At 56.5% G+C, this 26,548-nt stretch overlaps 2 protein-coding genes across 4 annotated transcripts in view; both read left to right on the plus strand.

The window, feature by feature from the left end:
• The window catches only part of VAC14 (VAC14 component of PIKFYVE complex), a 102,035-nt gene extending 100,836 nt beyond the window's left edge, over nt 1–1,199 (plus strand). Inside the window, exon 19 of the mRNA XM_019455336.2 lies at nt 583–1,199. Coding sequence (XP_019310881.2) covers nt 583–745 — 163 coding nt within the window. The 3' untranslated portion in view covers nt 746–1,199. The remainder of the gene's footprint in view (nt 1–582) is intronic.
• Nucleotides 1,200–2,662: 1,463 nt separating this feature from the next.
• MTSS2 (MTSS I-BAR domain containing 2) lies at nt 2,663–26,488 on the plus strand. Of its 3 annotated transcripts, none has more exons than XM_019455327.2 (14): nt 2,664–2,931; nt 7,856–7,917; nt 8,009–8,082; nt 8,902–8,986; nt 9,071–9,162; nt 9,248–9,322; nt 10,598–10,755; nt 11,186–11,293; nt 12,136–12,233; nt 13,821–13,947; nt 22,356–22,430; nt 22,764–22,940; nt 23,120–23,285; nt 23,364–26,488. In XM_019455327.2, the coding sequence occupies exons 1-14, from the start codon at nt 2,863–2,865 to the stop codon at nt 24,107–24,109; spliced, it is 2,112 nt and encodes a 703-aa protein (XP_019310872.1). In that variant the 5' UTR covers nt 2,664–2,862; the 3' UTR covers nt 24,110–26,488. The 3 variants fall into 3 exon arrangements, with proteins under 3 accessions (XP_053762636.1, XP_019310872.1, XP_019310870.1); XM_019455325.2 differs by having other exon boundaries at nt 2,665–2,931; nt 13,725–13,947; XM_053906661.1 differs by lacking the exon at nt 22,356–22,430 and having other exon boundaries at nt 2,663–2,931; nt 13,725–13,947.
• The last annotated feature ends 60 nt before the right edge of the window (nt 26,489–26,548 follow it).

Genomic DNA, 26,548 nt, shown 5'->3' on the forward strand with positions numbered 1-26,548 from the left:
CCAGTGGTGAGACCAGCTCTCCTTCTCCAGGGACAGGGAATGACTGCAGGCCTCTGGACCCCAACACTCAATAAGAGATGTCCTGCCAAGCTGAAGGCCCAGTAGAGACTCTTCAGCAGTAGACAATCCCTGTTGTCTGTAGGCCTAGTCCGGCCCCCAGAGAAAGGGCCAGGCTGCCTCCTCCCCCTCCTCCCTGGACCCTGTTCCAGGCCCCAGCTGGCTTCCTGGCTGGCTGCTAGCCCTGGCTTTCACCCCAAAGGGAGCCAGTCGTAAACAGGAAATGCTTCCCAATGCGATGCCTGCTCTGGGCCCCGTCGTCAGCCCACAGACTGAAGGCCATATCCAAGCAGCAGTGTTGACTGGTCCCAGCAGCTGAGGGGGAGGGGATGTTCATGAGGCTCCCCTACTTTGGGGCTGTTGGGCAAGGGTTACCGGGCCTGAGGCAGACAGACTCGCCAAGGTTAAGCTCCATCAGCCTGTGACCCTGCCCTGACCCTCCCCGTCCTATGCCCAGCGCTGCCTGCCCCCAGCTCCCTGCCATGTATGCTGAGACTGATACCGAGCCCTTCTCCTTCTTCCCAGAGACAGTCCGCAGGCAGCTCCCAAGTCGCAGAAAGCGGATTCCCCCAGTATTGACTATGCAGAGTTGCTGCAGCACTTTGAGAAGGTCCAGAAGAAACACCTGGAAGTGAGGCACCAGCGGAGCGGGCGTGGGGACCACCTGGACCGGAGGGTTGTCCTCTGATGCCTGACTGGAGAAGGGCCCAAGGAGTGGCCCCACGGAGCATTTGGGGTCTTCGGGCTCCCTGAGGAGCTCGGAGACCTGCCTCAAGGGCAGGGCAGGGCTGGGCCTGGCCACCAGCGCGGGGTTGGGGGGACAGAGGCTGTCCATCCAAGCTCCTCTCATAGCCCAGCCCCCTGGGCCCCCAGTGCTGTCAGCTGCACCCTGGCATTCAGACAGAGCTGGCTTCCCACCCGGGTGGGCCAAAGCCTCAGACACCACCCATTCTCTGGAACTGGTCTCTTTCTAATATCCTCTTGTAAAAGAGCTTGACCTCTCCAGCCCACCAGAGCCCTGGCCTTGAGTGATGTGTGTACTTAGGAGTATGCATACCTGTCTGCAACTAGAGGCCAGCACAGAAGTCCATATGAATGACACACCCCCCTGCCCCAATAAAGAAGTGACAGAAAACCTTCAACCTGCACCAGCTTGCTCCTTCCCACGGGCACCTGCTCCCTGCCTGATACCGCAGATGCTCCAGGACCTTCTTGCCTGCCCTGGAGTGCTGGACTCATGGTGGCCCCAGGGAATGCTGGCTGCACCTGGAAAGGCTGGTCACTACACAGTCCCTGATGGGTGTGTCCTTGGGTCCCAGCTCTCACCTCTAGGATGCACCCCTTCCTGGAGACCACCAAGCACTGGGCTGGCCTGGAACCCTGAACCCTACCTTCCCAGGCACCTACTCTGACTTTTCCATCCAGATTCCCCCATGGTGATGCCCCACGTCCACATTGAACAAAACCAAATCTTGAGTTTCGGAATGAAAGGGCGCTCACTGCACGCAGCGCATCACAGGAAATGGAAGGGAAGGCCCAGCCAGGCCAGTGCAGGGAGGGAAAGAGGCCTTCCAGGTGCCCACCCCCTTGATTTGGCTAAATAAGCTTCAACACACACCATCAGGCCAGAGCACCTGACTCCAGGCTTTGGGAAGCGTCTAATTGGCCTAATGAGCTCCCAGGTGGCTCTAGGGGTGGTCCCTGGAGTTTGGGAGAATGAGCTCTGCGAGCTTTTGCCCTCTGGGCCCCCGGCCCCTTGCGAGGCGAGGGTGGGTTTCCCTGCCTGGAGTCTCCAGGACGACAGGCCGTACTGGACCCGTCGTCCACGTGAACACGCGTGCGTCTCCACGCACGTGTACCCGGGCGTCGGGGACTGGGGACGGCAGCCCACCTCTGCTCAGCTGGTCCAACACCCGCCCCCACTGCCGAGTAAGCAGGTTGCCCGACCAGGTAACGACTACCCTAAAAGCTCAGCCTGGAGACCCTCGTGCGAGCGGCTTCGGCACCGCCTGAAAGAGCGGCCAAAGAGCTTTTGGAGGAGCGTCCGAACTCGCCAGTGCCTGGGACGAAATGTCCCAGGGCGGGCTGACGCCCGTGCGTCCCCCGCTGTGTGTCGTGTATCGCGCCCGCGGGATGCGCCCGGAGGAGCCCAGCCCTCCGCCCGTCCGCTAAAAGCGCGGGAAGACCCCGGCCCGAGGCCACGGGCTGGAAGGTGGTGCCGAGCCCCTTCTCGGGAGGCAGGCACCCAACCGCCGGTCCTCTCCCGTCAGGCAGCCGGGCGGGCCCCGCCCCAGCGCCGCCCCCGGCCCGTGGTGGCGCCCGCGCCCGCCGGCCCCGCTCGCCCGGCCACTCTGGCTGCGCCCGGGCTCGAGTTTCAAAGCCGGGCTCCGGCGCTGAATGGGCCTGCGCCCGGCCGGCCTTTCCCACAGCCCTCGCCCGCCGCCGCCCCCCCCAACCCCCCCCCCCCCCGCCGCGGTCCTCCCTCCGCCGCACCCACGTGACGCCCGAGCCGCGGCGGCTCGGATTACCGCCGCCGCTCCAGTCCCCGCGCCGAGGCCGCGCCGCCAGCTGCCCGCGCCGCGCCCCCCGCGCCGCCCGCCCGCCCCGCCGCGCCATGGCCCGCGCCGCCCCGCCGCGGCCCGCCACCCCGGAGCTCCGCGCGGCCGGCCGCTGAGCGCCGCCCGGAGGCGGAGGCCCGGCCCGGCCTCGGAGCGAGCGCCCGCCGCGCCCGGCTCCCTTGGCTGCCGGCGCCCTGCTCCCCTGCCCGCGCCCGCCGTCGCCGCTGCCGCCCGGCCCGGCCCGAGCATGGAGACGGCGGAGAAGGAGTGCGGCGCCCTGGGCGGGCTCTTTCAGGCCATCGTCAACGACATGAAGGTAACGGGGTACGGCGGAGCTGGCCGCCCCGCGGGCGCGCGGGTGCGGATGTGGGTCCCCTCTGGGGACGAGTGACGGCGGGCATTCGGGCATCGCGCCGCGATGTGTGTGTGTCCTTGTCTGAACGTGTCCGGCCTGCGTCTGCTGTGCGCCTGGGTCTCGGGGCGCCCGTCTGAAGGGGTGTGGGTGTTTGTGTGTCAGGGTGTCCGTGCGGCGCCCCTGGTCTGTACCCGAGGTCGCCCGGGTCGTAGCGCCCCCGTGGGGTCCCAACCGGAGCCTGCGCACACGCGGGCTCTCTGCGCCCCCAACCCCCAAATCATGAATGGGCTTTCGCTCCGGGGTCGACCCTAAGGCCTTAAATTTAATGGGTCCGGGGTCTCGCCGGCCTCCGCCCCCTACCACCACTGTGCACCCTCCCCAGCCCCCCACCCCCACCCCCACACCCGCCCCGACGGCCCTGGAGCCCAGACAATGCTGTCACCGCCAAAGCAGGGAAAAATAATAAAGCGGAGAACCATTAACTCCTTCTCCGCCGGCCTCGGTCTCCGCTCTCGACCCTGTGACTGCCACCACCCCCCCACACCCCCACCCCCAACCCCCAGATCTCCTGCAACAGGCCCTAGGAAGCTGCAGGACTCCAAGGTCTCCAAGCTGACTGTCTCTGCATCCCTAGGCCTCTGTCCTCACCTTGGGGGGGAAAAAGGAAGAGGGTTCGGGTTTCTGGAGCAACCCCAAGGGGGAGCCTACTACCATCCCAGACCTTCAGCACCGGTCCCCACCCCCCAGCCTTTGATTGGCCAATACCAGACAGGAGCCAGCCACCAACTCTTGGCCCACCATTAGCTCGCTAGGTGGGGAAACTGAGGCCTGGGAATGGCTCAAGGTCATTAAGGAGACTGTCCGACTCTCCCTGACCTCACCCCTCTCTGTTGATCCGCGGAGCAAGAGAGATCCTTTGCCCAGAGAGGCCAGGGTTTAGCAGGCCTGGCCCAGACTGACTAGGCAGAGAGGGGTTCGAGCTCCAGTGACAGGATGGCGGTGGGAGGCCGCGGGGGGCGGGGGGGGGGGGGGGGGTAGAGGAACAACGCTAGTACGCTTCTCCTCTGAGGCAGGATTGTGGGGCGGGGGAGAGCACTGGGCTCTTCACGTGAACTCCTCAGAGCCCCCACCTGAGAGCCCCCACCTTTGAAGCCTATCGCACACTCCCAAGTACACAACAGAATCCCACGGTGACCTCACAGGCCCAGGAGGCCATACCACACACGGGTGCAGCTAGCCCCACAGTGCCCAGGCGGGCCCTTCCACCAGAGGCTCCCAGTGCTGCCAGGGGAGCAGCCCCAGCCCTCAGAAGAGGCCTGAGGCCATCCTCACCTTGGACCACAGGGCTGGCAGCATATAGGCGTCCCCCACCCCCCACCATAGGGTGCTCCCCTGAGACCTCCATCCTTTGCAACTCTACCCGTGAGCCCCTCTGCCAGCCCTCAGAAGTTCTGGCCTCGCTGCCCTCGGCAGGCCCTCCTGTGCTGTGGACGTCACAGGCCTGGCACCGGGATCCCTTCCTGGGACCAGGCAGCCCGGACCACCCTCCCCCCAGCTACTCCCAGGGCTGGCAGAGAATGGGACCTTCCCACACCCTCCTCCCGCTGGCAGCCTCCCCGTAACACTGCAGAGAGCAGCAGCTTCTCTGCTCAGAGAAGAGGGGCAGGACTCTCCCTCCCTTTCCAGGCAATTTGCAAGGGACTTTGGGATCAGACTACAGCAGATTGCAGGCAGGATTCTCTGACTTGTGGAGGCGAACTGGGAAAGGTTTCACCTGGGGTGATGTCAAGTACTGATACTCACCTATGACACGTGCATGTGTTCAGGCCAGGGACAGAGCAGGGGACTGGGTCACCTGGAGGTCCATCCCCTGGATTGCATGGGGCGGGAGGGGGTGGGGGGTACAATTTCTGGCCATTTCCCTCGGTGATCTGAGCCACAGAAGCAGCAGGGGCTTCCATAGAGGAAGGCGGCTGACTTGAGGAGATTGAACTTGCCCCCGAGGCCTGTCCACGGCATGTCCACGAGCCCCAGGACAGCCCCTTGTAAGCGCACGCTCTGGCTGGGGGTGGCAGCATAGCGGGGAGTGAAGCCTCCTCAAGCTGCACCTGGAGCCTGAGGGCCGGGAGGAGGGCACAGCTGAGGGTTGGAGAGGGGCCCTCGGGAGCTTCCCCTGCCTTCTGTGCCTCATTTAACCACTCTGATGCCTCTTGGATGCCATGCCGCCCACCAAAGCCCAGAGAGGGGCAGGGACTTGCCCAAGATGGCAGGACCGGGCGGGTGAAACACCTTCCACATGAGTGAAGGTGGCCTCCACTCAGCACTGACCCATCCAGAAAATGGGGCCATAAACTAGGCCTGTCCTCTCAAGAGTGGGGAGTGTGTCCTGGACGTCAGCCCTGCTGGGTGGGAGGGGCTTCTCTCAGAGAGGCAGGGGTCACGCATCCCCTGTTTTTTAGCCAGCATTAACTGAGCGCTTACTGTATACTGGGCGCTGTGCTGTGCGTTTCCTTTTCCCTGCCTCCGTGAGTCTCCACACTGACCCCTGGTGCGGTTCCCCGCCCCCGATTTGACAGGTGAGGAAACTGAGGCTCAGAGAGGGGCCCTAGCCCGGGGTCACCCAAAAAGCCCTCTCTCAGGGATCACAGCATGGGTCGCTCACCCAGACAGCCCGTGTCGGGACTAAAACCACCACCAGGTCAGAGACAGAGTCTCCGAGGGCCGGGTGTCCTGCGGCCTCTGCGTCAGTCTTGTCCGGTCCACTTGAGCACCTCCAGTGGTGAGCATGTGACCTCTCCCCTCCAGCACAGCCCACTGCACTGGGGACAGAAAGGGCGTTTCTCCCGTCCCTGCAGTTCCCATCGCCTCCCACCCTTGCTGCCCGGATGTTCATCTCTCTGTACCCCTGGAAGTCGGTGGAGTGACTCGTCAGACGTGGGATCAGATCTTGCCCCTCCCACTTGGTGGCTTTTAGCAAGTCAGTTCATCTTTCTGAGTCTCAGCTTCCTGAACGATAGAGTGGGGGCGACAGCCGGATTTATTTCACAGGACTGCCCTGTGAAATACCCGATCCGACGCGACCACACAATGAAAAGGTCTTCGCGGGGTGCGCGGCCTACCACAGCCACTTGACGAGCAGTGGCAGTCGCTGTCACTAGTGGTAGTGACCCAGAGTCTTAGAGCCCGACAGCCACGGCACAGCCAAGGTGAGGGCAGGGGCCCAGGTGAAGACTGAGGACTCTCCCCAGGGACACTGGCTGCTTCGGTCCTCAGAGACCAAGGTGCTCAGGTCCCTCTGCTGAGGAGGAGCTGGGCCCGGCCTCCCCCAAGTCCTGTCTTGTCCCCGCTGCACTGGGAGAGCTGCGGGTGTGACGGTCTGGGATGCAGTGAGCCTGACCGGCTGGAGGCTGGAGTGACGGGCCCCAGCCTAAGGACTTGAATGGGGTAGGAACTTGTCTGTCCCCAGCTTCTCCCAGTCCCTTGTGCTCCAAGGCTGCTGAGGAGCTGAGAAGGTTTCCTGGAGGTCAGGACGACTGTTTCTGGATCCCTGTCCCCTCAGCATTGTCTCATCTCCCTGGAGGTCTTAGCAGGGCTTCGGGGCTGGAGTGCCGAGGTGGTGTGAGGCTGCCACCCCTCAGAAGACTCCTGAGGGTGCCAAGGGGAGGGTCAGCTCCTTGGGATTTCCAGGGGCAACCTACCGGGCTCCTTTACCCTGAACTGCACCCACGTTCCTCTCCAGCCTGTGTGAACTTCTCAAATATTTGCTTTCCCTGGGCACTGGCGGGGCTGGGCTGGGCAGGGAGGGAATTTCTAAGGTTGTCAGAAGCTGCTGTGTTTCCTTTCCACCCCTGCAGGCTGTCCTCAGCTAGAGAAGCTATCTCGAACCTGCCCCTGGGTTCCAGTCTGGCAGAGCCTCCTTCTGAAGCCTTGAGGGTTGGGGTCTCTGCCTTCCTTATTTCCCCAGCACCTCATCCTACATGGAAAGGAGGGTTAGAGGCCCTTGGGGGCTGGTGCTTTGCTGGCCTTGGGCTCCCCTTCAAGCATCAGGACCTCCACAAGGCCATCAGGCCACGGCTGAGGTTTCTCCAGGACCCGACAGCCATGGGAAGGCCCATTAGCCAGAAAAGCCCCTTGATCAGACTGGACAACTTGGTCGCCAAGAGTCCAGCCTCCCTACTGGGAAACCCCCTCCCAACTCAGAGCTTTGGGCCAGGCTGGGATAAAGGCCACACTGTGTCCCCAGGAGGGGAGGGGAGCCGGGGGTGGAGAAAGGTGGCTCTGTTGGCCACACAAGGCCCCATTCAGCCTGGGGCCTGGCTGTCCCGGGCGGGCTGGCTGGGCCCTGCAGCAGTCACAGCCTCCCTGGACGTGGGAATCACTGCTGCTAGCCTGGGATGGATGGGTGGCCTGGCTGGTAGCAGCTTCCGGAGCACAGGGTGGGGGCCCCCAGTTGAGACCTGGCATGCCTGAGCCCTGCCCTCGTGTCATGTGGACTACGTCACCTGTGTCCAGAGGGACACAGTGCCCCTCATGCTGCTTAGCCCAGAATCCCTGCCAGAACCCAGGGGAGCCCAGAGGGTACAGGACCTGCCATTTCTGTTTCCGTCTCCCCTGAGGGAGGATGTGGGCCAAAACGGTGGCCGCTGTAGACATTAGGCCAGACTTCCTGACAGGGAGGGAGGAATGACCAAAAACACCTGTTCCCAGGGCCAGGCCTTCCTCATGTCCCATGGCTCTGACCTTGGTCTTCTGTCATCCCAGAGGGGCCAGCGGCCTCCCTCTCCATGGGGCGGGGCCACTCTCTCAGAAACTGCCAAGAGTCTGGATGGAGGCGTGTGGGGAGCCTATCCATGGTGTCTGATTTCCTCTCCCATCTCCCCGGCAGAGCTCCTATCCCATCTGGGAAGACTTCAACTCCAAGGCCACCAAGCTGCATTCCCAGCTGAGGTGAGGCTGCTGAGGGTGCCCCAGCTGGGGAGGGGATGGGCAGCGGAGAGGACACCTCACCCACAGAACATCCCACTCTCTGTCTCCCCAGGACCACTGTGCTGGCTGCTGTGGCCTTCTTGGATGCCTTTCAGAAAGTGGCCGACATGGCCACCAACACCCGAGGTGGGGAGGGGGTGTGGCTGGAGGTTGGGTTTGCCCCAGGTTGGGAAAGGCTGAGTGGAGGATGAGTGAGGGAGAGGACACCCAGCCCAGAGGTGGGACCTTAAATTCCGTTCCCTAATGAAATGGGCTGGTTGTGTAGAGAGTGAGCCTCTTATCACTAGCGGCATACAAGCAAGAGTGGGAGAACGGTGACAGGGATGACACGGGGGTGGGCAGGGGGGCTTCTGTTCTTGCTATGGGCCGCCAGCTCGACCACAGTTGTCCAGCCTTCTGTAACAGTGAGTCTGATTATGGCGTCTCACCCCCTCATCTGCCTGTCTTAGAGCACACGGGGGCAGGCAAGCACTCCCCGTTGGCTTTGGCGTCTCTTCTGCCTTCTAGTTCAAGTAGTTCTCACTTTCAGGTGGTGAGAAATAAGGTTGCGCGGGCCCTTGCACTCTCACGCCTGCCTCTGGCACCTGGAGGAGATTCCGGGAGGGCTGGAGGGGATTTGGGCAGGCCCTTTGCACAGCCTCTAGCGCTGGCCTGACCACCAGAACACCTGCAGCTGCAGCAGGCGGGCACCGCCGGGACGGGCAGGGCCTTGGTCCCGCAGAGAGGAGAGTCGCGGCAAATACTGAGGACCGCTCAAATCCCCCCCCCCCCCCCCCCCCCCCCCCCCCCCGCACGGATCCATCCATCGCGGGACCGATTGGTGCTGGGGGCGGGGCGCGGGTTGCGAGCGCGGCCTTCGTGGGCCGGCGCGCCACCTCGTGGCCGAGGCTGGGACTGCAGAAGACCCGGCGGGCCCCTTCCCACGCTGCCCGCTTGCCTCGCCAGGGGCCACACGGGACATTGGCTCAGCGCTCACGCGCATGTGCATGCGCCACCGCAGCATCGAGACCAAGCTGCGGCAATTCACCAAGTGAGTGGGCGCCGCGGGTGGGCGGGAGTGGGTACGCAGTGAGACCGTCCCCTGGTGGCCCTGACCCTCACACCCCACCCACAGCGCGCTGCTGGAGAGCCTCATCAACCCGCTGCAGGAGCGCATCGAGGACTGGAAGAAGTCAGCCAACCAGCTGGACAAGGACCACGCGAAAGGTGGGCTCGGGGCTGGGGCTGGGGCCTCCTGTCCCCATCGTGCGGAGCCCCACATGACAGCATTCCTTTCTCATCCCCTGCACAGAATACAAACGAGCCCGGCACGAGATCAAGAAGAAGTCTTCAGACACGCTGAAGCTGCAGAAGAAAGCGCGCAAAGGTAGAGCCCACGGCTGCCCATGGAAGCATAGCCCCGCGGGGGGCCCCGCTTGGTATACCCCCATACCCTATGGAGTACCCCAGGGGGTCATACTGGCCGGAGGGGCCCTATCCTGGACACAGGATCCTCCAACCTGCTGGGTGGGACCGAGGGAGCCTCCCTGCACCCCAGACCTGGTCCACCAGGCCTTCCCCTTTCAGGGAGGCAGCAGGAGGCCCAATAGGCCCAGGCACCCCACACCCCTGCCCCAGGAGCGGCTCTATCCATCCGGCTGTCTTTCACACATTCTTTCTTTCTCTGTCTCTCCTCCTCTCCTCCTCCCACATCCTTCCTGTAGAGCTACTTGGTAAGTCAAATGTCCCTCCCTCCAGCCGCTCCTCCCGTCCTTGTCCCATTTGTCTGTCTCCCCCAGCTCAGGGCCATTGGAAGGAGTCTCTCCAGGCCAAGGAGGAGCGAGGAAAGCGGTCGGTCCATCGAGGGAGGGGCCTGGGGCATAGTCCCCCTGGGGCCCTGGGGGCCCCTGGCCAGGGATGAGTCCCAGGCCACTGCTGGGTCAGTCTGCCAGGCCAAGAGGGGTTGGGCCGGGCAGGGTGGGGGGCACAGGCCCTGGCTGCCCCACTTCCCCCAGGCCCGCCCGGTCACCTGTTGCCTTCTCACTTCCTGACTCACCATCTCTACATCATCCTCTTGCCTCTCTCTGTCTTTCTCGCTGCTTCTTTGTGTTGCCGTTGTTGTCCTTGTGCATCGCTCCCTGAGCTGAGTGGGAGCCCATACTGAAATGACCCCCTTCCCTTCCCCCAGGGCCCAGCCCCTAGCTCTCCTTACCCCCCCACCCCTACCCCACCCCCCTCCCCCCACACCCTTCAGTGGCCTGGCCTACAGCTGAGTCCCCGGGCTCTACTTTGTCCTGCTTCCACCCTCTCCCGGTGAGGTGAGGTGAGGTGGTGCCGGCCCAAGGGCAGTGAGGCTGTCCAACCAAGGGGTTGGAAGTCTCAGCTGTGGAGGCCTCCGCTGGGCTCACCTGAGCTCTGCCCGCTCCAGGTCCTGGGTGGCTTTGCAGCTTTGGTGTCTTTGCTGTGTCCGTGTCTGTCCACTCTGCCTGCTCTGGGACCCACCCCTGCACAAGCCCTAGAGTCCCGGCTGCCCTCCCTGGTCCCCTGGCCCCCGTGGCAGGGCCCAGCCCCACACCGGGGGACACCACCACGGGGCCTGAGCCATGCACACAGCGAGCCGGGCCGGCGTCCCCAGCGCGGCCTCTCCTCCCAACCCCTCCAGGGAAAGGAGATCTGCAGCCCCAGCTGGACAGTGCCCTGCAGGACGTCAACGACATGTACCTGCTGCTGGAGGAGACAGAGAAGCAGGCGGTGCGCCGGGCCCTGATCGAGGAGCGCGGCCGTTTCTGTACCTTCATCACTTTCCTGCAGCCTGTGGTGGTGGGTCCCTCAGAGAGGTGTTTGAGCATCCCCACAATGGGGCTAGCTGAAGAGTTTCCAGGAATCTCAGGAAATCCCAAGAAGCAAGATGTGGGAGCCATTGGTGGGAGTCCTTAGGGGTGACTCGGAGGCCCCCGCAGGTTGGGCCATGCCTGTGGTGGACCACTTGACCCCTGAGAAAAGCCAGTTCTCAGTGATGCCTGGCTGGGTACCCTCAGAGCCACATGCTCGTAGCCCAAAGACACAGCTCGTAGCTCGTGTTGCACTAATTTGGTCTGAACGTATGGTCACACCAACCCCTGGGTGTCCAGGCCCAGGCTGCCTCAGACCCAAGCAGCACTGGATGAGAGAGGAAAGGCCAGAGGAGGCTCATTCCTCCAGGGTGGGGGGCAGGGGCAGGGCCAGAGGGTCTGACCCGCTGCTTCCTCAGAATGGCGAGCTGACCATGCTGGGAGAGATCACCCACCTGCAGGGCATCATCGACGACCTGGTGGTGCTGACTGCGGAGCCCCACAAGCTGCCGCCCGCCAGTGAGCAGGTTCGGCCAGCCATGGGACTGGGGGGCAGGGGAAGGGATGGCCTGCCATTAGTTGGAGACAGTAGAGGAAAAAAGGGGACAGAGAACCAGACAGGTCCCACCATGCATGGTGGGACAACCGGGAGCACCTGTTCAGGAGAGGGATGGTGTGCCCAGGACCCAGTGGAGGCCTCAGTCTGAGAGCAGACGGGTGGAAGTCCCGTGGGGCCTGGCCCTGTGTCTGCCCACAGGCTCCACCTGAGCAGGCCAGACCTGGTGACTCCTACCTCCGTCCACACCCAGGACCCAGTACCTTCCCAGGCACACAAACAGGCACACCTGCCCATGCGGGCCACCCTGCTCAGCTCCCCACAGCGCTCCCCCTGCACCAGGATCAGTCCCATCTGACAGGCCTGTGGTGTTGCTCACTGGGCGCTGTGTGCCCACCACTTTCCCCGGCCGTCTCGTTGAATCACCCCGATGCGCTGTTAGACAAGAACCATTGGGGGCACCTCACGGGAGGAAACAGGCTCAGTGAGGTTCCAGGAACTTGCCCAAGGGGCACGGCAGAGCCAGGACTTAAACCCCATGGTGTCCCTCATGGTCACTCTCTTGGCTCCTCTGCCAGTGAGTTCTGGGGACAGCATCCCTGGGAAGCAGAGAGGGCAGTCTCCCTTGATGTCCCCTCCACTCCGCCATCTGGCAGTCCTGCTTTCAGACTCCCCTGGGGGTCTCCTGCTGGGGCTTGGCTCTCAATAGGGAGGACGGGGGCGGGGGGTGGGTAGGGGCTACCAGCCCTCTGGGGGTCCTCCAGAAAACGGGCTGGGCTGCCTCCAGTGACCTGCATCCATGTCCCTGTCCAGGTGATCAAAGACCTGAAGGGCTCTGACTATAGCTGGTCGTACCAGACCCCCCCATCATCGCCCAGCGGCTCCGGCTCTCGCAAGTCCAGCATGTGCAGGTCAGTGCGGGACTGACGGGAACAGAGGGGCAGGGACACCCCAAGAGGGAATGGGTAAGCTCTCAGCAAATCAGAAATCGCTTCAGGGCCTCAGAATTCACCCGACTGCGTCACCAAGGAATTTGTGAGCGTAGAGGACAAATGGACCCGTATCTCGAGACTGCTGCCAGTACAGGCATGTGCTAGCAGGAAGCAGGGGGCAGGAGCAGTTTCGTTTACAGAGCAATAACTATGTGCCAGTTGCCATGCTAAACGCTTTGTGCATTTTCTTCATTGAATCCTAACACCACCGTATCAGGTGTGGTGTTGTCTCCATTTCACAGAAGGGGAAACTGAGGCACAGAGTCCCATAATTTCACTACTAGGCTCTGCCCGGCCCAGCAGAGTCAGTGGGGGTGGGAGGATAGTAATAAGAACCTAAGACCAGGGAGGGGCACAGAGTCTTCTGGCAAGGTGTGCTGAGGCCACAAGGTAAGGGACACTCTAACCTGGCTGCTTCCTGGATGCAACCTGTGCCCGTGCTGGCCCCTGAAGTCTCACTCAGTCACCATGCAGGCTCAGGATCAGGGATGCCTCCAGGGCTGTCCCCAGGGCAGGACTTGGAGGAGACATTTAAGATTCAAGGTTCTGCAGGTGTGAGGGCAGTGAGCACACAGTGACTTATTGGTGAGGGGAGGCCCCTCTGCGCCAGGCTCCCTTTCCCCAGAATCACCTCTGGCTGAGCACCTGGGCATGAGAAGTAAGCCAAGCACAGCTATCGGCAGCTCCTGTATAGGGAGGAGGGTCTGGGTTTGCTGGACCCCAGGCAGGTGGCCGTCACAGCAGGGAGGGTTGATTGCAGAGGACACCCATGACCAAGGGTACGAGCTGAGGAGCTTCAGGGTCAGGCTCAGAAAGAAGGCAGCCTTCAACTGCCAGGAACATTACCCGAGAGTGAAATGGTTGCACAGGGGATATGAGCTGCAGAGGGCTGGACACCCTCCAGGGGGCGAAGGGAGTGAGGACAATGGTGGCTCCAGAATCCACACGGACCGTCACCGCATGCTAGACATCCAGTTAGGATTGGATGGCAAATACCAGACTTTGACGAGGCAGTCCGGAAATGATCAGACTTGTGTCAGGTTCCAGCCCAACTGGGACGAGGTTGATGTTTAGTGACTCAGTTTCTCCATCACCAACCCAAGGTCTGCTGTTCTTAAAGGCAGAGTAGGAGGCAAAGAGACTGCTCGGCCCTGGGCACACCCTGGAGCATTGGGGTGCTCTGGGGGCAGGCACTGGGCCAGCTCTGGTGTGCCATCCCCTGCCCAGGCCCTGCCCTGTCCCAGAATCCAGCTCTTCTGTGGCACCTGGGTCTAAGGAGTTGTAGTCTGACATTGTCTTTTCCTTCCTTTGCCCCTCACCTCTCTCCTCCACCCTCGTCTGTCACCCTCCCCTCCACACACACCTTTGTCTCCCCGTCTGGCTGCCATACCCCTTCCCTCACTCCCCCAGTGCCCCCAGCAGCAGTAGCAGTGCCAAGGGTGGCGGAGCCCCATGGCCTGGGGGTGCCCAAACATACTCACCCAGTTCCACCTGTCGCTACCGCAGCCTGGCACAGCCAGCCGCCACCACCGCCCGACTCTCCAGCGTCTCCTCCCACGACTCTGGCTTCGTCTCCCAGGATGCCACCTACTCCAAGCCCCCCTCACCCATGCCTTCAGACATCACCAGCCAGGTGAGAGGGTGTCTGCAGGGCCTACAGCTCTTGAGACTGGCCGGGAGGTCCCCAGGACCACCTCACTGGGGACCAACCTGGCTAAGGAGAGGTGGGGAAGGTCTTAGAGCAGTCAGCATCTGCCACAGCCATGTCAGCAAGGGGCTTTGTGGCCCCACTACCTCCTCATTTCCTGATTCCTTACCTACCGCCTTCTTCCAGCCATGGGACCCCAAGGGGGCAGCTTAGCAGCTCTGATCACTTGTGACCCTCCCCCCCTGCATTAGGCTTATTGTGACAAGGTGGCTGGTCCTAGGAGGCATCCCCAGGAGCCCCAGGACATCCTCCTGCTTCTGCACACTTGGGCCAACTCACTCTGAACCCAGAGATTGGTCCACGAATCTCCTCAGATGAAGGCTCAGATCCTTACAGCCTCAGTGAGATGGGCAAACACAGGGGCCACAGTAGAAAACAAAGGGAGGTCAGGCCACCTGCCCAGGGGGCTATCCTCAGGGTATCAGGAGTGACTACATTTGGATACAGTCTGCTATTCCTCCCCCATCAAGGCTAGTGCCCCCATTTGGACTGAGCGTTTTATGTTTTGCTGGTTTTTTTGCTCAAAGATGTCCCTATTATACTTCCAGTCTCTCTCCCCTGCGGGCTCATTCCCGTCAGTACACAAAAGAACTCCAGTATCACGCATTCTAAATTTTTTTAACGTTTTATTTATTTTTGAGAGAGAGACAGAGTACAAGTGGGGAAGGGCAGAGAGAGAGGGAGGCACAGAATCCAAAGCAGGCTCTAGGCTCTGAGCTGTCAGCACAGAGCCCGATGGAGGGCTCGAACTCGTGAACCCCAAGATCATGACCTGAGCTGAATGAAGTCAGACGTTTAACCGACTGAACCACCCAGGCACTCTTAGTATCACGCATCTTAAAAGCCCTCCCTTCCTTCCATGTTATCCTCCAGTCACCTAGCTTCCTTCACGAGGTAATTTAAGGTTGTCTGCACTGACCAATTCTACCTATTTCTCATTCACTCCTATCAGCTTCACCTATTTATAACTGAAAAATTTTAGATTTGTTAATTTCTCCCATATAGTTCCATCCATGTTTGCTGTACATATTTTGAGACTGTTTTATTAGGTGCAGGCAAGTTTAAAATATTAAGTCTTCATAGTGAATTCAATCTTCTAACATGATGATCCTCTGTTCCTTACAATGCTTTCTAAAAGCCTGTTTCGTTTGATATTACTACAGCTATCTCAGCTTTATCCTGTTCAAGATTTATATTACCATTTCCCAGCTGTTTTATTTTTTTAATGTTTGTTTATTTCACAAGAGAGAGAGAAAGAGAGCAGGGGAGGGGCAGAGAGAGAGAGACGGAGAGAGAGAATCCCAAGTAGGCTCCATGCTGTCAGTGCAGAGCCCCCTGTGGGGCTGGATCCCAGGAACTGTGAGATCAGTACCCAAGTTGAAATCAAGAGTTGGAGGCTTGGGGCACCTGGGTGGCTCAGTTGGTTGAGCGTCCGACTTCGGCTCAGGTCACGATCTCGCAGTTCATGGGTTCAAGCCCCATATCGGGCTCTGTGCTGACAGCTCAGAGCCTGCAGCTTGTTTCTGATTCTGTGTCTCCCTCTCTCTCTGCCCCTCCCCCACTCATGCTCTGTCTTTGTTTCTCAAAAAGGAATAAATGTTAAAAGAAATTAAAAAAAAAAAAGAGTTGGAGGCTTAACCGACTGAGCCACCGAGGCACCCCTCCCATCTCTTTACTTTTAAACTCACTATATCCTTATGTTTTAGATGAGTCTCTTATAAACAACAGATGCCTAGATTCTCTTTTATCCAGTCTGACAATCTCTATCTTTTGATTTGGCATTTTTAGTCTACTTCTCTTTATTGTGATTATTGACATATTTGGACTCCTGTCTTTTTATACATTCTACTTTTTCTGTGCTTCTTATGTCTCTTCCCTTGTCCTTTACTTTTTTCCCTCTCTCATTTGTTTCCCTCTACTAAACTGTAAGTTATATTGTATTTCTTTTACAGGATATCTTGAAATTTTACCATGCATTCTTAACCCCAACTCCTGAATAATTCAAAGACTTCAATACATATTTTAACTTTAGTCACCAGTGGGTTCTCCCAACTTATAAGCTAATATATATTATTCTCTACTTTTTTATAACACTCACAGATGACATTTTTCTTCTCCTTCTCCTTCTTTTTCCTTTTTAAAGATTTTATTTTTAAGTAATCTATACACCCATTGTGGGGCTCAAACTTCAAACCCTGAGATCAAGAGTCTCACGCTCCAACTAGGCCAGCCAGGCACCACATGACACTTATTTTCTTAACTTTACTATTATTTTGTGCATACAGTATTTGTCTAGATTTACCCATATGTTTACACATTTCTTTGTTCATCATTTGTTCTTATACCTTAACTCTTCTTCTTTCTGAAGTATACAGCACATCCTTTAGAAGTTCTTTTAGAATAGATCCGTAGTGGTAAATTCTCGGGGGTTTTTTAAATCTGTAAACATGCTTCCTTTTGTCGTCTTTCTTGAAAGTGTTGCCAGGGACACAATTCTGATGTGACAGTTATTGTCTCTCCACCACTTGGAAGGTATTTTTCCACTGTGTCCTGGCTTCCATTGTCGATTGAGAGGTCTGCCATCAGTCAGATTGTTGCGCCTTTGCGTCCCTGGTCACTTGTAAGATCTTTGCTCTTCAGTTTGTGCTTAGTTGCAGATTTGTTTTTATTTAGTCTCATTTGATGGGTTTGTATTCCTGTATCTTCATATTCATGTCTTTCACGTGTTCTGGAAATTTTCAGCCATGATTTCTCTGTTCCCTCCTTCTGAGATTCCAATTCAGTGTGTTGCTGGACCTTCTCATTTATCCTTCTGTGTATCGTTCTCTCAGTTATCACATTTTCCTGCTCCCCGCCTCTAGGTATGATGTTCCGGATCATTTAGTCAGGTCTGTCTTCCAATTTACTTTTCAACTCTAGGTTACAGCTTTTTAACCTTTCCATTAAGGCTTTTTTCTAAACTGTTATTTTGAAATAATTTCAGTCTTGTAGAAAAGTTGCAAAAAAAGTACAGAGTTCCCACCTGCTCCTCCCAAGCTCCCCTAATGTTAACCTGTTATGTAGCTACCAAACCAGGAACGAACACTGGCACAATACTATTAACTAACCTATGGTCTTTTTCCAAATGTTGCCCGTTTTCTCACTCAGATCCCTTTTCTGGTCCAGGAGTCCAGGATCCAGCGCAGGACCCTGTGTCGCATCTAATTGTTGTATCTTTTGGGGCTTCTCCAGTCTGTAACACCTCTACAGCCCTTCTTCTTTCAGGTCTTTGATGCTCTTGAAGAATACCAGTCAGCTATTTTATAGAACGTCTCTCAGTTTGGGTGTGTCCTGTGTCTTCACATAATTAGATGGAGGTCATACATTTCTGGCAAGAATACCATAGCAATGGTTTATTGCTGTTCTTCATCCTCACCAGCCCTTGGTATTTTGCATCTTTTTCATTTAAGCCCTTCTGGGGGGTGTATAGTGGTAGCGCCTGTGTTTGAAATTCGTCCTTCCCTAATGAGGAATGAGATTGAACACCATTTCCTACTTCTGAAGGCCACTTGGCTGTCCTCTTTTACGAAGGACCTATTCAGATTTTTGCCCATTTTTCTACTAAGTTGTTTTTTTTTTTTTTTCTTATTGATCCTAGAACTCCTTATGTATTATGGATACAACACCACTCCTTCATCTGGGGTTTTCTCGGAGCCTTTACTCTTAATTGGGTCTTTTAATGATCTAAAATTCTTAATTTTATCTTTTTTAATATAATTTATTGTCAAATTGGTTTCCATACAACACCCAGTGCTCATCCCAGTAAGTGTCCTCCTCAGTGTCCATCACCCACTTTCCCCTCTCCCCCAGCGCCCATCAACTCTCAGTTTGTTCTCTGTATTTAAGAGTTTCTTATGGTTTGCCTCCCTCCCTCTCTGCAACTTTTTTTCCCCCTTCCCCTCCCTCATGGTCTTCTGTTAAGTTTCTCCAGATCCACATATGAGTGAAAACATACGGTATGTGTTTTTTTCTCTGACTTATTTCACTTAGCATAATATGCTCCAGTTCCATCCACGCTGCTGCAAATGGCCAGATTTCATGCTTTCTCATTGCCAAGTAGTATTCCATTGTCTGTATAAAGCACATCTTTATCCATTCATCAGTTGATGGACATTTAGGCTCTTTTCATTTGGCTATTGTTGAAAGTGCTGCTGTAAACATTGGGGTACATGTGCCTCTATGCATCAGCACTCCTGTATCCCTTGGGCAAATTCCTAGCAGTGCTATTGCTGGGCCACGGGGTAGATCTATTTTTAATTTTTTGAGGAACCTCCACACTGTTTTCCAGAGCATCTACACCCGTTTGCATTCCTACCAACAGTGCAGAAGGGTTCCCCTTTCTCCACATCCTTGCCAGCATCCATAGTTTCCTGAGTTGTTCATTTTAGCCACTCTGACTGGCGTGAGGTGGTATCTCAGTGTGGCTTGGATTTGTATTTCCTTGATAAGGAGTGACGTTGAGCATTGTTTCATGTGTCTGTTGGCCATCTGGATGCCTTCTTTAGAAAAGTGTCTATTCATGCTTTCTATCCATTTCTTCACTGGATTATTTGTTTTTCAGGTGTGGAATTTGGTAACTTCTTTATAGATTTTGGATACTAGCCCTTTATCCGATATGTCATTTGCAAATATCTTTTCCCATTCCGTGGGTTGCCTTTTAGTTTTGTTATTTCCTTTGCAGTACAGAAGCTTTTTGTCTTGATGAGGTCCCAATACTTCATTTTTGCTTTTAATTCCCTTGCCTTTGGAGATGTGTCAAGTAAGAAATTGCTGCAGCAGAGGTCAAAGGGGTTGTTTCCTCGTTTCTCCTTTAGGGTTTTGATGGTTTTCCTGTCTCACATTCAGGTCTTTCATCCATTTTGAGTTTTTTTGTGTGTATGGTTTAAGAAGGTGGTCTAGTTTCTTCCTTCTGCATGTGGGTGTCCAGTTCTCCCAGCACCATTTGCTAAAGAGACTGTCTTTTTTCCATTGGATACTCTTTCCTGCTTTGTCAAAGATTAGTTAGCCATATATTTGTGGGTCCAATTCTGGGTTCTCTATTCTATTCCATTGGTCTGTGTGTCCGTTTTTGTGCCAATACCATACTGTCTTGATGAGTACAACTTTGTAGTAGAGGCTAAAGTCTGGGATTGTGATGCTTTGATTTTCTTCAATATTATTTTGGCTATTCGGGGCCTTTTGTGGTTCCATACAAATTTTAGGATTGCTTGTTCTAGCTTTAAGAAGAATGCTGGTGCAATTTTGATTGGGGCTGCATTGAATGTGTAGATTGCTTTGGGTAGTATTGACATTTTAACAATATTTATTCTTCCAATCCCTGAGCATGGAATGTTTTTCCATTTCTTTGTGTCTTCTTCAATTTCCTTCATAAGCTTTCTATGGTTTTCAGCAAACAGATCCTTTACATCTTTGTAAAACTGTTAATTTTAATGGATGTCCAGTGTATTCATTTTTTAAAATTTCCAGTGCTTTTTGTATCTTGAGATATGTTTGTGTACTCTAAGGTCACAAAGACATTTTCCTCTGAAAGCCTTTTTCTTTTACCTTTTTCATTTAGATCTGCAGCTCATCAGGAATTGATGGGGGGGGGGCACGGGGGGGCGTATGAGATGGGGGTCCTTTTTTCCATACAGATATCTAAATAGCAATTGATTGAAAAGGCCATCTTTTCCCCCCTGCACTGCAGTGTTACCTGTATACCTGTAGCTGTTTTGGAAGTTTGTGGTTTTTTTTTTTTTTTTAATTTTTTTTAATGTTTATTTTTGAAAGGGGGGAGGGGAGGGACACAGGATCGGAAGCTGGCTCTGTGCTGACAGCAGCGAGCCTGATGTGGGGTTCGAACTCACAAACTGAGATCATGAGCTGAGCCAAAGTTGGACACTTAACCAACTTGAGTCATCCAGGCACCCGAGGAAGTTTATATTGTTCTGTTGGTTGAATTGTGCTCTTTTACAATACCATACTGGTCTTCATTATTGTAACTTTATAAACATTTTTGATATCTGGTAACAGAAGTCTTCCAGCTTTGTTATTCTTCAGTATCACCTTGGCCTTGGTAATTCCTTATATTCCTTAATACCAGCTTCTCAGTTTCCATCAAAAAAACAGTAACAACACCTCCTGGGGTTTTGGCTGGGATTGCATAAATCTGTCCATTTATTTTGGCTTTTCCTTTTCTCAGTAAGGTTTTGCAGTTTGCATGTAAAGATCTTGCACATCTTTCACTGGATTTTCTTGGGTAGTTGATGTTTATTGATGCTGTTTTAAATTATATTGGCTTTGTCGGATTTTTTTTTGTTGGCTGCTGATATTTAGAAACTTGATTTTTTTTTTTTATTTTGGTAAATTGATTTTATTAAGTTATATTAAAATCACTTATCAGGTCTGATAATTATAGATTCTTTTGAATATTCTACCTATAAAAACAATCATGTCTTTTACAAATAATGACCACTGTTTTCTTCCTTTCCAATCCTTTTGCTTTTTACTGCTTTTTCTTGCCTTACTGCCTGCTAGGACTTCCAATGTTGAACAGAAATGGTGATGGTAGCCATCTTTTTTTTTTTTTTTTTTAAGTTTGTTTATTTTGAGAGAGATGTATTGCGAGTAGGGGAGGGGCAAAGAGAGGGGGAGGGGCAAAGAGAGAGGGAGGGAGAGAACCTCAAGCAGTCTCTGCACCATCACAGTTTCTCACGAAACTGAGATAGTGACCTGACCTAAAATCAAGAGTCGGACGCTTAACTGACTTAGCCACCCAGGCATCCCGATCCTGGGCATCCTTATCTTTTTCCCATCCTTGGAGGAAAAGGTATTGATATTTTTGAAGATCCCCTTTATCAGATAAGGAAGCTCTCGTCTAGCCCTGTTTAAGTGTTTGTTCATGAATTAGCCCTAAATTTTTCCACTGACTGTTCCAAGTGCTTTTTCCATTGGTTTTTGCTTTAACAATTACATTGATAAACATCCAAATTTGTTGCTTGCTTCATCTGAATCCTCACCTGTGATGCTTTGTTTCCTTTTGTTTTGGTGACCTTGGTTCATCACAAACTGAAATATCCCAGTATCTAAATTAAGGATGATTTGGAGAATTTGACAGGGCAGAGGTGCCGTAATAATGGACCCCATCACAGGGTGAGCTCTCCACCTGGCCCCTTGTCCAGTCTCCCAACCACTGTGCTGCACTCCACATGTGCCCCCAGGAGCCCTCGTGGTCCTGTGCCCACCCTGGCTGCTTTTATCTTCTTTCTTTCTTTTTTTTTTTTTTTAAGTTTATTTGTTTTGAGAGAGGGAGAGAGAATCCCAAGCAGGCTCTGCACTATTAGCACAGAGCCTGACATGGGGCTCAAACCCACAAACCACAAGATCATGACCTGAACCGAAGTCAGACACTTAACCAACTGAGCCTCCCAGGCGCCCCTTCATTCTTGTGTTTTCTTTGCAGTTGGGGGTTTCCCATGGCACCTACTCCCCCCAGCCGGCCAAAGCAGCAGTCTCCCCTGTACACTCGGTCCACTCAAAAGTGGACTTGCGCCCCCCCCCCCCCCCAGTCTATGAAATAGTCCTTGAGGTGTCCACGATGCCTCTGTGCCCTCTGATGGACCCCCAGCAGCTTCAGCACTGCTGACCATCCTTCCTCCTCACGGGCAGGTCCTTCTGAGTTCTGTGACATCGTCTGCTTATGGTTTTCTAACCACCTCTCTGGCAGTTCCTTGTTACTCTCCTTCACCGGACCCTCCTCTTCTTGCCAGCCACTAAATGTGGGTGCGCCTGAGGTCCTTGAACCTTTTCTCTAACTGTCCTCACTGCCAAGGTGACCTTCCTCTGTCTCAAGGCTGTTGGATTTGTGACTCCAACCTTGACTTCTCCCTAAACTCCAGACTTGTAAATGCAGTTGCCGACATTGTACCTGTCCGTAGATACCTAACAGGCAGCTCAGCTCTGCATGTGCAGGATGGAACTCTAGACTCCCTACTTCCCCCACGCCTGCCCTTCTGAGACAACAGGGACACCGTCAACCCTGCTGTCCTCCCTAGTGTCCCTCCTTCCCTTGCCCACCACATCCAGGCCATCAGCAGCCACAAGTCCTGTCGTTCATTCTCAAAACCTATGGTTCTTGGGTTGGGCCACGGGGTTGGTCAGTGCCCACAGTGTGCGCTCGGCCTGCAGACGCTCGCAGGGGCGGCGGGGTGTGGTGCTGAACTCGAATGTCCTGCTGCATGCCGGTGCTGTGACCAGGTATCTTCTCTCCTTGCCTCCCTGCCCCGTCTGCCCACCTGCTCTCCTCTGCATGGCAGAAGTCCTCCAGCTCTGCGTCCTCGGAGGCCTCGGAAACCTGCCAGTCTGTTAGCGAGTGCAGCTCCCCCACCTCGGTCAGTGCTCCCTGCCTGCAGTGGGACTCAGGGAGGGTCCGGGGCCTACCAGAGTGGGGAGCAGAGTGCCTGCTCCCTGCAGGAAAAGCCACCTGGGCACACCTGCAGCCACTCCCAACACCTCACATCTTTCCTTCCTGAGTCATGCCATCCTACCCCTGGGATTGGCAAGAACCAGGGGTCATGGCACCCTCCATGCTCTGCCCTTGACAGTGATCTTGAGCCTGAGGCCCCACACGGGCCTGAAAACCCTGTATCTCAACTGTAGTGAGAGGACCCTCAGCCGTGGACAGGAGGCCAAGGGTCCCCTGACCCATCTGCCATGCCCTGCAGGACTGGGCCAAAGCAGGTCCCCATGAGCAGCCCTCAGGCACCAGCCTGCAGAGGAGGAAGGACCGACTGGAACACCCCCGGGACACAGAGCCAGGCCTGGCCAGCGGGGGCACCCTGGGCCCCAGCGGAGAGGAGGCACCAAGACCACGCATGTCCCCTGCCACCATCGCAGCCAAGGTAGGCATCAGCTCCCCTGGCAGCCCAGCCAGTGCCCCCGTTCACTCCCAGGTCAGTGCCAGGAGGCCCGGCAGGTGGTCTCGGGGCCAGCTCCATCCACCTGGTGGGAGCCACCCGGAGTCCGAGCCGAGGGGGGCAGCGGGGAGCCAGGCCTCAGCCCGCAGTCTTACCACCCCCAGCACGGTGAGGAGGTGTCCCCGGCAGCCAGTGACCTGGCCATGGTGCTGACCCGCGGCCTGAGCCTGGAGCACCAGAAGAGCAGCCGGGACTCTCTGCAGTACTCCAGTGGCTACAGCACGCAGACCACCACGCCATCCTGCTCCGAGGACACCATCCCCTCCCAAGGTAGGCCCCGGGGCTGGGGCTGGGGCACCAGGCCTTCACATGCCCCAGGCCCCAGCCCACGGCATCCCGTGCCCCCAGGCTCTGACTACGACTGCTACTCGGTGAATGGGGACGCAGATGGCGAGGGCCCGGCCGAGTTCGACAAGTCCTCCACCATCCCCCGCAACAGCAACATCGCCCAGAATTACCGCCGCCTGATCCAGACCAAGCGCCCGGCCTCCACCGCGGGGCTGCCCAGCGCCTCTGGCGCTCCCCCCGGCGTGGCCACCATCCGCCGCACGCCCTCGACCAAGCCCGCCGTGCGCCGCGCGCTCTCCAGCGCTGGCCCCATCCCCATCCGGCCGCCCATCGTCCCCGTGAAGACGCCCACAGTGCCCGACTCCCCTGGCTACGCAGGGCCCACACGGGCGGGCAGCGAGGAGTGCGTCTTCTACAGCGACGAAGCCGCCTCGCCCCTGGCACCAGACCTGGCCAAGGCCTCACCGAAGAGGCTGAGCCTGCCCAACACGGCCTGGGCCAGCCCTGCCCCAGAGGCAGCCAGCTACCCCGGGCTGGCGGACGACGACGAGCAGCAGCAGCTGGCCGCCAACCGGCACAGCCTGGTGGAGAAGCTCGGGGAGCTGGTGGCGGGCGCCCACGCGCTGGGCGAGGGCCAGTTCCCCTTCCCTACAGCCCTGACCGCCACCCCCGCAGAGGAGACGCCCAGTCCGCCCCCGGCAGCCTCCGGCGACCCCCCGGCCGAAGACATGCTGGTGGCCATCCGGCGCGGGGTTCGTCTCCGCAGGACCGTCACCAACGACAGGTCGGCACCCCGCATCTTGTGATGGCACTGCCCTCCCGCCCTCTGGCCCCGCGAGAGGCAGGTGGCCTGGCTGGTGAACAGTGGCCACTCAGAGCGAAGGCAACAACAAGGGAAGAGCAGAGCCAGGCAAGCTTTTGGTTTTTCGTTTAAGTCACGCGAGGAAAAGCCACTTGATGGAAAGAGACACTCACCTTGGATTTCCACATTTAAACAGGAAGTGACTTCTTTAACAGAGCTCGCCAGCTCCGAGCCTGCAGGCCTTGAACTGGATGTGGAGCCTGTTTTATACGTTTCTCACCTGCTCTGCCCCTCCTCTTCCTCTTCCACAGGCCCTGCCTTTTCCACATCTGGCCTGGGCCCGAAGTGCCACAGCTTAGCTGACCTGACCCCACTTCTCCCCTCAGTTGGCGGTGCCTGGGGCTTCTCCTGAATGCTGGCCCCCACAGCCCTCCACCAGGCCCCTCTCCTTCCTTCTCTGCACCTGTCCCAAGCTCCTCTCAATCAGGGAGGTGGGCTGTCTGTGGAGGGGCCAGGCACCCAATCGGCTAAGGTGTCAGATTTGACTGAAAAGCTCCACAGAGTGGCAGTTGGGGGGCAGACTGAAGTTGGGAGGCCCAGCCTGCTGTGGAGGAAGGAGGCCCAAGGGCCACAGGCCCCAAGTTGAGTCTTGGGAACCCACACAGAAGAGGCTGTGGACCCCGAGGTAGATCCCATCCTGGCTTGCCCTCCTCTGGGAGGTACAGCCAGGGTTGAGGGGCAGGGAAGAAGTCCAGAGGCCTGAGGGTCAGATGTATGGTCCTCATCTGGGCATGTTGAGACTTTAACTCTGGTGGCACTTTGGTCATGGTTTTGGCCACCTGTGGGGGTAGGGGCTGGAACTGCACAGGGTGTGGGGGGTTATTTTATGAATATAATAAAATAGAGCTGACTGGACAAGGACTGTGTGTGGGGACAGGGTGGACGGTACAGGGTGTCCGAGAGTGCCTGAGGGACAGGGGTCCTTGCAGTGGCCTGGAGGGCCCACGGCAGGAGAAGGAGGGCCTAATTGGCTTCCCCAAAGCCAGGGGGCAGCTGTTTTTTTTTCTCCAGATTCTGGAGCAAAGCCAAAATAAGGTTGGAGAGGGCCAGGGTGGGGCCTCTAGTACGTCTGCTTAGATGGGAGCAGGGGCGGTCCAGGGAGATTGGCTTTGACTCTCTGTTGCCAGAGGAGATGCCATCCCGGTGCAGTACCCCCCACCCTGGAGTCCAGTCCACGCTAGGTGCGGGGTGGGGGTGCCCTCCCCTCCACGTACCGAGGCATGCCAGCTCTAAGCAGGTAGAAGCAGGTGCGACTGGGGCGAGCAGAGGGCTTCCTGTTGTCCCGCAGGCCAGCAGAGAGAGCAGCCAAGCTCACAGGGCAGTGGGACCACAAGGCAGGGGCCTCCCAGTCAGGAGAGCAGGCTTTTCCTGGTCGGGGTGGGATGGGGTTGGGTCTGAGTCTCAGCGCCAGGCTGGAGCTCCTGGCAGTTCTGCAGGGAACTGGGGTCCAAGCAAGGCAGCCAGGCAGCTCTGAGGAACCAAGGATGCCCCCGAGTGGATGGAGCCCCCCAGGCTCCCCAAGGGGAGACGGAGAATGGTATCTGTAAGTCGCTAGGTCTGAGAACAGCCTCGCTGAATGCTCAGGCCAACCCGAGAGCCCAAGTGTGGGCACCTGGAGAGAGTCCAGGTAAGGGAGGGCCCGAAGAGGCCGGGAGAGCAGGTGGCCAGTTTGGGAAGCCCCAGGGAGGGGTGTACCCAAGTGGGCTGAGGGAGTGAGATGCAGGATGTGTGATGTGAGCAGGGTAAGGAGTGGTGGGGTGGGGGGTGGCTTGGGAGGCTCAAGGAGGGGGTGGGCATAGCACAGCCACCCTCCCAGACTCGTGCCCCCTCTCCTCCAAGCCACCCCAGGGCTGTACATAACTCCCCCATCCCCCTGACCACCTGTCTCCCATTTAGTGACCACCTCTTAGGCCCACCCCCTTGGGATCCGAGCCAGCCATCCCACATCACAAACTTCGGTTTGGGGGACTTCTTTACGTTCATTTTTTTTTCATTTTGTACAGAGAAATATTCTTTTCAAAAGCGTCTTTTGACTGAAGTAACTTTTCTGGTGCTGTTGTTAACTTGTTCCTTTTTTTAATTTATTTCCCCACCCAAGTCTCCCCTCCTGGTTCCTACTCACCCTTTCTTCCCTCCACCTCTCCCCACCCCACCCCCATCCCATCTGAACCATTTTGTTTCTTTTCTTTCTGTCCGTTTCTGGATAAATTATCCTCTCCTCCCTGCCCCCTCCCCCTCCCCCCTCGATTTAAATAGTCACTGCTACAAGTAACAAATGCACTGTGAAGATTCCAGTATTAATAAAGTTGTACTGTAATTAACACCCCTGCCTCCGCCTGGCTTCCTCCACCCTGTTCACCTGCCCCTGCGCAGCGCTGGCACC

The sequence above is a fragment of the Panthera pardus genome, unplaced genomic scaffold, assembly GCF_024362965.1.
Source record: "Panthera pardus isolate Hobbes unplaced genomic scaffold, ASM2436296v1 HiC_scaffold_19, whole genome shotgun sequence".
NCBI lineage: Eukaryota > Metazoa > Chordata > Mammalia > Carnivora > Felidae > Panthera > Panthera pardus.

What these genes read in the sequence shown, in the direction of transcription:
- MTSS2 (XM_019455325.2), top strand. Translation starts at nt 2,863, where the DNA reads ATGGAGACGGCGGAGAAGGAGTGCGGCGCCCTGGGCGGGCTCTTTCAG. An exon ending in AGTGCAGCTCCCCCACCTCG is followed by an intron (nt 22,431 to 22,763) that starts GTCAGTGCTCCC and finishes CATGCCCTGCAG; the next exon opens with GACTGGGCCAAAGCAGGTCC. An exon ending in CTGCCACCATCGCAGCCAAG is followed by an intron (nt 22,941 to 23,119) that starts GTAGGCATCAGC and finishes TACCACCCCCAG; the next exon opens with CACGGTGAGGAGGTGTCCCC.